This window comes from Nomascus leucogenys, chromosome 2 (genome assembly GCF_006542625.1).
Source record: "Nomascus leucogenys isolate Asia chromosome 2, Asia_NLE_v1, whole genome shotgun sequence".
Taxonomy (NCBI): Eukaryota; Metazoa; Chordata; class Mammalia; order Primates; family Hylobatidae; genus Nomascus; species Nomascus leucogenys.
Window position 1 is genome coordinate 72,983,019 of NC_044382.1, and position 12,347 is coordinate 72,995,365.

General features: G+C 36.7%; 1 protein-coding gene across 1 annotated transcript in view; it reads left to right on the plus strand.

Moving 5' to 3' along the window:
• ITFG1 (integrin alpha FG-GAP repeat containing 1) overlaps window positions 1–12,347 on the plus strand; it is a 303,068-nt gene that overhangs the window by 102,340 nt on the left and 188,381 nt on the right. The window contains exon 8 of the mRNA XM_003280410.3: window positions 2,435–2,516. Coding sequence (XP_003280458.2) covers window positions 2,435–2,516 — 82 coding nt within the window. The remainder of the gene's footprint in view (window positions 1–2,434; window positions 2,517–12,347) is intronic.

Below are 12,347 nucleotides of genomic sequence, written 5' to 3' on the forward strand. Positions count from 1 at the left end.
CCCAAAGTGCTGGGATTGCAGGTGTGAGCCACCATGCCCAGCCAAGCTGTGATCTTTTTTTTTTTTGAGACAGAGTCTCGCTCTGTCACCCAGGCTGGAGTGCAGTGGTGTGATCTCGGCTTACTGCAAGCTCCGCCTTCTGGGTTCACACCATTCTTCTGCCTCAGCCTCCTGAGTATCTGGGACTACAGACACCCGCCAACATGCCCGGCTAATTTTTTGTATTTTTAATAGAGATGGGGTTTCACCGTGTTAGCCAGGATGGTCTTGATCTCCTGACCTCGTGATCCGCCCGCCTCGGCCTCCCAAAGTGCTGGGATTACAGGCGTGAGCCACCACGCTGGGCCAATGCTGTGATCTTTCTAAAATGCAAAAGCACTTGACACTTCAGCTAGGGATTTGGCAACTTTGACACATCTCTAGTGCAATTTCAGGTTCTAGGTAAGACTGGAGGGAAAGCCTAAGGCTTAATACCTTTACTAAATAAGATGTCTATAGAAAATCATTGAAAAATACATCAGATGCTTTAATAATGGGAGGGGAAACATGTTTCTCCACAGGGACAATGGAGTGTTAAAGTGGTTGGAACATTGCTTGTCACATGAAAAATCTTATTTCCTTACTCATGGTCCTCAAGCATTTGGGTTTTGTGCTTTTGTTATAGCAGTGCATTTCTCTATAAAGATCAGCAGTGATTTCTTAAGAAACCGACTTGCAGATTGTGATGTTATGAAATACAAATTTGGCATTAGTCCCCATTTCCTAACATAGAACTTCTGAAAGACCTAGAATCTCCAAAGGGATGTCTTTTTGTATGCTAATGAGTTGACTGGTGGATGACAACCCCAAAATAACTTCAGAATGTGGCTGGTCACCAGAATGACCAAGACATGATTAGAGGATTGGGACTTTTAGCCCTTCCCACAACCTCCAGGAATGGGGGAGAGTCTGAAGGTTAAAGTAATCACCAATGGCCAGCAGTTTAACCAATCATGCCTACCTAATGAAGCCATCATAAAAACCTAAAAGAACTAGGTTCTGAGAGCTTCCTGATAGCTGAACAGGTGGAAGTTCCTGGAAGGTGGAGTGCCCAGAGAGGGCATGGAAGCTCTGTGACCCTTCCGTACCTCGCCCTACTCATCTCTTCATCTGTATCCTTTGTAATATCCTCTATAATAACTCAGTAAACATGTTTCCCAGAGTTCTGCAAGCCACTCCAGCTGTGAATCCAAAGAGGGGGTGGTGTGAGTTCCAACTTGAAGCTGGTCAGGCAGAAATACTGGAGGTCCAAACTTCAGACTGGTGTCTAGGGTAATTTGAGGGACTGAGCCCTCAGCCTGTGGAATTAGAGGACAGCCAGGTGGTATCCACTGCAGAAATGATTGCTTGTTTATGGTGGGGAGAAATCCCCCACATTTAGTCACAGAAGTCTTATGTCTGTTGATTCTTGTGTGAGAGCATAAGGGAGAAAACCAGTGCTCATTTTTTCACTCACACAGATCTACAGTATCCTTAAAGGAGCAAAGAAGGAAAAACTCATTTTAAAGTATACAGATATCCTGTATACAGTGTGTAGGAATCAGAGTCAGTATCTCAAACAGAAAATAGAGAGGTCAGTAATAAGAAGAACTCTGTACAAACCTGAGAGCTCAGAATTTCAAATTCATTGTTTTGAGTTCTTTTTCTTGTGTAATAATCTAAAATTATAGAAGGGAAAGGCAATAATTTAAAGCAAGGCGTATTATTTTTGGTAATCAGATGTGTGCTGTTTTTGTTTGGAAAGAATGAGTGAAACAAAGGATCGCTAATAAGCTCTCCTTTTCTGTTTAGCTTAGGCACCTCTGCTCAGTCAGCACGTGGCTGCTTTTGTAATCCTTTGCTTCCCTTCTCATTGATACGTAAACTTGAGTTGATGGATTGGCCCTTTAAGGATCAATGAAATTCTCCTCTCATTTCAATATCTTTTCTTAATTGTTCCCAACAGAATCTTCTTCCCTTAAAATCTGCAAAATATGTCTTTGTACTCATACTAATTATGTGTTACCGTAAGAAATCCTATTTTTCTGACTTATATTCTATCTCCCAACTGGACTGTAAGCTCTTTGAGGGTAGGAACTAGTTTTATAATTCTTTATATTTCCGAAGCCTTCCACAGTACTTGAAATTACTACTCTCTGAAATTATGATGATGATTTGATAAAAGATACCAGAATCGACAGCAAGGAAAGCATACCAGATTCATATTTTCTTCTTCAACTCACAGGAGTTTCCTTTACTTCAAAATAAAAGTAAAACAGGAGATTGGAATAATTTTTGTGCAATACAACAAAATACGAAGTTATTTATTTCCCCAGTTCAGTTAGAATGCTTTGTTTTACACTTAACAAATGAGTGGATTAAGATGGTCTAATTCAAAGTTTTCTTCATTTAACAGGATGGAAACTTCTCTGTCAGTACTATATTGGAAAAACCTCAAAATATGATGATGGTTGGACAGTCAGCATTTGCAGACTTTGGTAAGATTTGGTAAAAAAAAAAAAAAAAGGCTTTTGCCTTTCCAATTCTCTCCCTCTTTCTGATCTATTTATATTAATTCCCCATAGCAGGAAATAACTCCAGGGTCTTCAGAGCTATTATAGCTTCAAAGGATGCCTATTCCATAATAGTATTGTACGTGACATGTCAATTCCTTAATGAAATAAGGAGAAATTTATGATGTGTTTAAAAAATAGTTTAATACTGTTTGCAGAAGTAATATGCAAAACAAGAAAATCTACTGAGACTTTTTCTAGAGAATACCAGGTGTTAATTACCGTAAATTCTTCACGTGTATCCAACATATGGAACAAATAGAAGTGAAGGAGTTAATCTGAGCTCTTAACACCAATATAAAAGCCATTTTTATTTACAACTTAATTTTAAAGCAGAGTAATGTCTATTATGAATTACCCAAAAGAGGACATATGAATTTCTGTTTTCCATAAGATTCTGCACAATCAAGTTCACATTGGTCAGGAACTTCCAAAGCATATGTGGCTCTTTTTATCATTTGTCAGAGTAATTGTATTAGATGGGAAAGTGGTCTGCCCCACCTAAAAGCTGTTCAGTGCTTGTTCCGCTGATCCTTCATTATGCCAATAAACCACTGTAGGCTTTCCTCAAAATGTAGATGAGACATCACCATGTTCAGATACCTCAGTTTCCTCATATATAAAATGGGAATGACAGTAATATCCACCTCTAAAGGCTATTATGAATAGCACAATGTAAATAAAGCACAGTGACAGGCTTATAGCAAGAGCACAAGAAGTTAGAGTTTGAGCGGGGTACAGTGGCTCTCGCCTGTAGCCCGAGCTACTTGTTAGGACTGTTTGAGCTCAGGAGTTCGAGTCCATCCAGGGCAACATAGTGGAACCTCATCTGAAATTGTAGTTTGAGTCTATTCTTTGGACTTACCTGTTTTTTGTTCTTGTTGCCTCTACTGCTCTGAATGCAGCTAAATCAAGTCACTGTTCAGTGTCATATGGATGTATCCTGACACAGCTAAACCAGGAGGTTTGATAATGTCATATCATGGAAATTTTAACATGAATCTCTATGTTGTCCTGTATTTTAGTTATATTGAATATTATGTTAATTTTAAGTAAATTTCTGTTGCCGTTACAGTTTTTAATGCCAATAGTCAAGTGATAGAACACATGACATTATTTTTTGGAATTTGCTGGCTAATTTGATTAGCTAGATTAATAACAGCTCTATCTGCAAGTCTCTCATTAGGAAAAAAGTGTATATGTACTATATAATTCTCAGGGAGTGCAGAGATCTCTCTGACCCCCTTAACCCCTGGTTAAAAACTCCAAATTAAAGTTATATCTTTTATGATTGTGTGTTTTATATCATAAAATGCCTTACTTTTAACAAAATTATTAGTAGCTTTACTTAGAGGATTTTTTACAATTTTGCTAAACATAAACATTTGCATGTTAGTGTTTTTAAGATGTGCAGATTATAAGACACAGTCAAGTTAAGATACATAACTATTGCTCCCTGTTTTTAATAGCTTTGGGTAGTTTATCAGTAAACTTTTTTAATAGTACACTTTTAATAAATATCACACATTGGCTTTTTAAAAGTTCATGTATTTTTAGTTGAATATTGGCAAAAATGACTGCTGGGTCCAAAAATATGAATATTAACATATAAAAAATATGCATTTTTCCTGTGAAAAGTGTACATTTGAATATGTTTGTGAATTGCATCCAGCCCTCCATCTTCCTTTCCACCTACTTCCTTTGAACCAAAACAAGGGAAGTGACTGACAGCCAGGAAGTCAGCATGATTCCAGAAATTTACCGTTCAGTTGATAAAGAATGCACATGCTTAAATAAATGCTGTAAGTGACAAGAAGTCTGTACCAAAGAGAAGTGTTTAAATGGCTCCCAGCTCACTTGTCTAAAAAAAAAGAGAAGACTAGAAAGAAACAGAGCCAAAGAGTAATAATGGTTTTGTTAAAGTAGGAAAATAGATTATCTTATTCCCTATTTTCCAAATTTTGTTATGTGGCTAGAATAATATGTTAATTTAATAGCAAAAAAGTAAATTATAGAGAAGTAGTAGTCAACAATGGCAAGAAATAAACCAAAGTATATGCTTACTGCCCAGTAAAAAAAGTGTTATTTTTATCATAGAACTTTTGAGTTCATGTAAAATTGATACTATTTTCTGAGTGGCATGAACGACTCATTTAGAAAAGGTCGTGTATGGCTGGGTGTGGTGGTTTGTACCTGTAGTCTCACCTTCTCGGGGCTGAGGCAGGAGAATTGCTTGAGCACAGGAGGTCAAGGCTGCAGTGAGTTGTTGCCAAGCCACTGCACTCTAGCCTAGGCAACACAAGTGAGAACTCATCTCTAAAAAAATTTTTTTTAAAGAATGAAAGAAGAGGTTGTGTAGTTTCACAGGGTCTTTAACACCAAATAAAATGCAAAAGTTAGACCTCTGAAAAAAATTAAACTTCTATTATTCTTTAAATATTGTGCTGAATACTATGTAAGAAAACTGATTTTAAAGTTAATGTCCTTTAGGAATTTTACAGGCCTGGTGCAATGGTTCACACCTGTGATCCCAACACTTTGGGAGGCTGAGGCGGGAGGATCACTTGAGCTCAGGAGTTTGAAACCAGCCTGGGCAACATGATGAAACCCCATCTCTACCAAAAATACAAAAAAATTAGCTGGACATGGTGGCACAAGCCTGTGGTCCTGGCTACTCAGGAGACTGATGTGGGAGGATCACTTGAGCCTGGGAGGCAGAGGTTGCAGTGAACAGTGATCGTGCCACTGCACTCCAACCTGGGTGGACAGAGTGAGACCCCCTCTCAAAAAATAAATAAATAAATAAAAAAGAAAGAAAGAAATTTATAGTCCAGTTGGGAAGACAGAATATGAATATGTTAAAAAAAAAATACAAGAGTAAAGCAACAAGTAACTGCCACAATATAAGAAAAACCAAACTGCATTTAATTGTTGATTATGAAATTAATGCCATGGATAAAGTGCTAATAAGTCTTGTGGAAACATAGATTATCCTAAGCTGAGAAAGGGTACAAAAGCCTCATGGAAGTGGTGAGATTTTGTACTGGACTTTGGCTAAAAATATGTGGAGATATAAAAATGGTTTGGTTAGTGACTAGTGAATAAACCACTTTGGGTTGAATCGACAGTTTCTGTAAAAATATAGAAGAATAATAAATGGCCTGGGAACCCATTGGATTACCAAATGAATAACAGATGAACAAATGTTGATTTTATTCTGTAGAAGTGATGGGAAATAGTAGAACAATTTTGAACATCTATTTGTTAATACCTTTTTTATTAACTTCAGAAAGTAAAGTTGAACAAAATCTTCTGGTCTGGTGGGATATGCATAATGTAATGCTTCTTGAGCATGCAGTAGGAGTTCAGAGGAAAGTTATTAGAACCTCTGAGGTGCCTGAGATTTTGATGTTAAAAAAGAGGCAGATTTAAACAGTTTTAAAATGTAGTATTTTCTAAAGGTGGAAACCACTCAGGAGACAGGTCAGGGCATGAGGTGGTGAGAGCCGGAGCTGAACTACATCAGTATGTGGAGGGAATCAGTAAATTTGCTGGTTTGACACTAGAGAGAGTAAAAAGTAAAAAATTGACTCTGAATTACCTAAAGAAGGGCGATACTATTCACAAAGATAGGTAAATCAGGAGAGGGAGCTGGATTGGGTACTGAGACGCTTTAAAGTTATCACATTAATCGTGCTGTAAAGACAACAAAGCCATCACATTTAGCAGACCTAAGATGAGGGAAAAAGCCAAGGCAGGTGTGAGAGCCCTTTAAGAGAGAAGAGGTCAAGACTGAGACGAGCCCTCCAAACAAAAAGGTGTAAAATGGAGATTGACAGAGGGCTAAGGAGGGAGAAAAATGGGTGCTAAAAGGTGGTCAGACGCCATCGGCAGATACTAAAATATAATGCAAAAGAAGACCAAGAAAAGACTCTTAGATTTTCATTTTAGCAGGGTATTAGTGGCCCAAAAGTTATCATTTGCAGAATTCTTAGAGCAGTCCCTGAGTCATAGAAATTACCCAATAAATACTTGCTGCTACTGGTTAAGTGTCAGATGAGGTTCTAGGCCCTGGTCTCATATTTGGAACATCTGCAACCCATAAATGTCTCTCATAGCTAAGAAATAATCAAGGAAGGTGTATCTTCTAGAAGACATGTTTTCTGTCTTGCCCTACTATATCATCCTTTTAAACTGTATTTTAATCTTGAGTCTCTTTCTGCGTAGGCTCTGAATATCAAATTCTAGAATTCCTATAAATAAGGTGTTATCTCTTATTAAATTATATAGGACAAAAAGTCGATAGAAATTAGAGAAAATGGGTATCAATTTTGTATGTAATACTAGATGTAGTGGAAATCAATAAAAGCTATAAAAACTGAAGGGAAAACAGAAACCTTATACAGAATGTCAGCATTTTTTATAGATTGAATTATTATAAATGTCATATAAATTTATTTATAAATTATACAGATCTCAGGCTAACTGCTGTGTATCACATCTTCAGAAGGAGATCACACTTTCTTCTTCAAGTAAAGGGAGAATACTGGGCATAATGAATTGGGCCTTGGAATTTTCAGTCAGATCTAAATAATCCTATAAAAAAGGAACTAATGAAAATGGAAAACTGTCATTCGTGAAAGTTATAAACATACTAGAAAATCTTGAACAACTTAAAGATAGTGTCATTGATGGTTAACCCCAAATATGATTCAATTGAGTACACCCAGTACCTAGCACAGTAATCAATGACATTTAGTAAAGTAAAGGAGAAAGGCAGGGACACCCCACATTAAAGTTGTTTTTTGAAGCCTTATAATACTTGGTAAAGATTCAGATGTTGATTCTAAATTAACCATCGTGGAGCTGATTTCAAAGCATTTATAGCAATTATGCTCCCTTTGTTTTATGGCTAGGTGTATTCAGTAACCATCTGACAAATTAAAATTGTTTCTTGTTCATGTTTGATCTGGAAAGTAAATCAGATGAGCCGAGTATGGAAATGTGAATTTAATATTTAGTCTGAATGCTAATTGGTAATTGAATGTTCATATTCTCTCTCACAAAAGAATTTTAAAAATCAAATGCCTCCAAATAGGTGATGATTATATTATAAAAGAAGCTAGAAAGCAGAAAGTTCTGGGTGCTATGCTTTCTGTACTTGGTCTTATTATGTAAATCATTTAAGATTGGCTTTTGGTCCACAGTCTTACATTAATGGCACACTTGTTTGTTTGTTTTGTATCTTATAGTTGAAAATTGGCTGCTCTTTTGTTAAGTAGCCCCTTTTTCATTAAAAAGGGACATTGAACACTAGTTAAAAATCAATAAAACAGAAAAATGTTTGAAGTTGCAGATATTCTCTCTTAAATGTACTACTGTACCATATCACTGTCATTGCCAGTCAGAAATTATCAAGTAAATACAAATATAGAGTACATTAATATGTATAATATGGGCAAATTAGATGTAAGTGCTGCATTATAATACTTTGATATTCTTCAAATTGTATGGTACATACATAGGATTCAATCAAATAGTTCAATCTGTTTATTCTTTAAAATTGTGGAGCAATTCGTTTTTCTTCCATTTAGTTTCCTTTCTGTTTTATAATGAAATATTTCTATTGTGTACAAGGCGTTGGTTAATGAATTCAAAAAATAGTTTTAGAGTTCCTACTATTTGTACTGGCTGTGTATTATATGCTTGGCATGTAGCCAAGCCTCAAGCATACAAAAACCCTGTTCTCATGAAGTTTAAATTCTATTGAGGGAAGAAAGACAAAAACAATTAAATTAATAAGGAATTATTAGAAAGTGGTAAGAGCTCTGAGGGAATTAAACAAAGGGCTATAATAGGAAATGAGAAGGGCTATTTTAAGTAGCTCGTTGGAGGTTACATCTGATCTGAGACTTGAGTGAAGTCGTAGAAGGTTTTTGGGGAAAATGTTCCATGCAGACGGAACACGTAAGTGAAGATTCTAAGGCAAAAATAAGCTTGATGTTTAAGGAACAAAAAGAAGACTAGCACTGGGCCAGGTCTTGTAGTGCTTTGTGGACAAAGGTAACAAGGAGTTTGGATTTTATTTTAAATGTAACTGGAAACTTCAAGGAGACTAGTTAAGAGGGAAAAGCTATGGTGACTTGGACCAGGGAAACCACCAGGAAATGGATAGAAGAAGTCTTATTTAGGACATATTGGAGACAAAGTTGACAGGAAATGCTGATGGATTAGATGTTGAGGGGAAGAGAAAAAGAAGATCGATTTCTAGATTTTTGGTTTGAACAACTCAGCGCCATTTGATGAGGTAGGAAAGGAGTAGGAAGAGGAACTCTGGAGTTCTGTTAATTGATAGTTCTGTTTGGGGCATGTTAAGTTTGAGATGTCTATTAGAAGACAAAATGAAATACAAATGGGAGATACAAGCTCTGGAGAGACACAGAGTTGGATATTAGCATGTCCTTGTTTAACTGCCATTTAGAAGACAGATAATGGATAAATGAAGGAGCACATGTCCAAAGCATCCTGCCTTTGTTTCTAACATTATAAATGCACCTGTGCTGCAGTCACATTGCCTCCTTGGTGTTCTGCAAATTGGCCCTCCTGAGGCCTTTGCCCTTGCTTATGCCTCTGCATGATATTCCTCATGACTCACCCTCATACCACCTTCTGGTTTTGCCACATCACCCTCTCCTGGAGGCCTTCCCTGACCACTCTATTTAAAACTGTAAACCCTACCCCCAGCACTTCTGCCCTGCTTTCCTGCTTTATTTTTCTCCATTGCAGACTATTGCTGACATGGTATTCATTCTACTCATGTGCCCTCACCAGAACTCCATTGGTGTATTTTGTCCACCATTATATCTCTCAAGCCTATAGCAATGCCAGTCACATTATAAATACTAATGAATAATATTAAATGAATTATTAAATGAAAAATACTCTATTCAATTGGATATTAACTATTCAGTATTAACACTGAAAATTTTAAAAGATTATAAATGGTTTTTAAGAATTAGGCTCAAGTTTAGGAAATCTTAAGACCTTCAACTATAATCCTAAACCAGAACTTCTGAGATTCATTCATATGATAAAGACTAACATATCATTACTTTTGCTTATTTTGATTAAAGTTAAGTGATTAAAAATTGTTCTGAATCTAAAATGCACGAGTGCTGATTTCTGTAGGAGACATCCTGCATCCTTATAAAGTGTTAATTCTTAGTCTTCCTATTTACATTTTCTAATTCATGAATTCTGACCAGTAGATAACAACATACATTATCTACAGTATTTACTGTTATTTAGCATTTAAATAGACAACTGTATTTGCACAGCTTCTTAATATCCTTTTGTTTTTGTATAATGCCAATTCTGTTTCCATGTATTCGAAGTCATCATAATCAGTTTAAACAGTTCTCCCTCTGACCTGCGGGACCTTTGTCTCCCTCAGCCTGCTCCACTCCTATCCCATCAAAAAAGGACAATGCTATTAGAAATTTTTGGTAAAACAAATATTTTATGTGTGCTCATTGCCACAAAGCACCCAAAGTGGTGAGGTGTTCTTAGAGTACCCTTCTAATATTTGCAGTCCTCTTTCAAACAAATAATAAACCCAGTTCATTAGTATTTCCTTTTCATTCCATGTCTGTGATGATTGCAGTGCAATAGTTACCACAGCAAAAGTGATTAGTTCCTGAGTTTCCACCTTGTAGCAAAGACTTCCCTGAGGCATCTATCTTGGTGAGTCATGGATGCCAGATGTGATTCTGATAAATATTTTGAATGCTTTTTTATTGGAAATCATAATTTATATAAAAATTATAAAATGGCTGCTTCATAGTCTTGACTTTATACATATTCAACATCTAAAGCAGACTAGGCTATACTGGTTTCTTTTAAGGTATACAAATATGAGGAAAAACTAGGACTCTCTATCCCTGGAGCCATTTTGTACAGGTTTGCATATAATAAATTCTTGCCTTTCTAGGTAAGAGTGTTTTTTTCCTAAATATACCTCTGACATATTGTATTCTCAAGACTGTCCTGTGCATTTAATTTTTTTTTTTTTTTTTTTTTTTTTGAGACGGAGTCTTGCTCTGTTACCTAGGCTGGAGTGCGGTGGCATGATCTCAGCTCACTGAAAGCTCTGCCTCCCAGGCTCACACCATTCTCCTGCCTCAGCCTCCCAGGTCGCTGGGACTACAGGTGCCCGCCACCACACCCGGCTAATTGTTTTGTATTTTTAGTAGAGGCGGGGTTTCACCATGTTAGCCAGGTTGGTCTCGATCTCCTGACCTCACGATCCGCCCGCCTTGGCCTCCCCAAGTGCTGGAATTACAGGCGTGAGCCACTGCGCCCAGCCGCATTTAATTTTTTTGATGATGAATGGTATTATGAATGTATACTCAGCCTTTTCAATATGAAATTTAACATACTTAAAAATGCTGTGGGATAATGTTGTATTTTACATTATTATATTGCTATTTTGTAATTTAATAGATGGTATGTTTAATACTTTCTAATATAACCCACAAATTAATTGGAATATTTGTCGCTCTAAGCCTACCCTAGTTAATATAATTGATCTATGATAAATGGAGCACCCCATGAAACTGTTCTGTTAACTATGCATAGCTCTTTGTTTTTTTTTTATTGCAACAGTACAATGAAAGTGATTATTGCAGATAACTTGGCTATTGTTAGACCTTACAGATACATATACCTAGGAAGGACCAAACGATGGTGAGATTTATTTCTCTATGGTGCGTTACACCTGAGAGGAATTCCCTGCCATGAGTCAGAGTGGCATAGAAGCTCATTATGAAGAGCCTAATGTCACTCCTGGGCAGAAAATATCCTGCCCTATTTTTAAACACATCTGACTTCCATTTCAACCCCATATTTTACCCTCTGTAACTCCACATTTTCACTCTGTGTAAATGCCCCATTCGTTGATAAGTCATAGTTGTGCTTCTTGAATGTAGGCATGTACACAGCTTTTCTGTGCTTAACCTTAACCCATTGAAGAGCTGAATAATGAATTGATGGGTTGAATGAATGGTGGATGATGGATGGATAGTGACTGAATGGATGAAAGTGCCCTTTACTACTTATCACTTATTCACAGCAATCCTTTCCCTCCGACTCTCTCACAAAGCAATCCTGTTTTCCTGTTCTGTTCCCCAGTAGCAAGACAGTTCCCTTTTAGTCCTTGTTAACACACAGACAAGTGGACATTCTCTGTATTTAACTTGCTGCCTATCATCAGCATTTAACTTGCTGCTATATCATCTGTAACTAATATATGTTGAATTTAATCAAGAGAAAGCTTTCAAGTTTTTGTTAATCAGTGACATTGAAAGGATTTACAAGTTTTGTATATTGCAAATGTCTCTTTGCTTCTTTTTCATAATGCTCAAAAATAGTTATTTTTGGCAGAAACTATTTTATAGGAAATATTTTACATTTATCTCAAGTAATCTTTCCAAACCTTTCTGAGGTGAACAATATTATTTAGCCACATTATAGAATGTGGTAATAGGGGTTCAGAGAAGTTAAGAAACTTAACCGAAGGCACATAGCTAGGGAGGGAGTGGCAGAGCTGGGACATGATCTTTGGCTCTGCCTCAGAAGCTGTATCCTTAAACACTATACACTCCTTCTTCATCTGCATTGGTTTAGATTTTAAAATATGTTCTCATGTTCAATAATGGTCACCAACAGTGACCTACTAGTATATGCTGTTTGCATTTA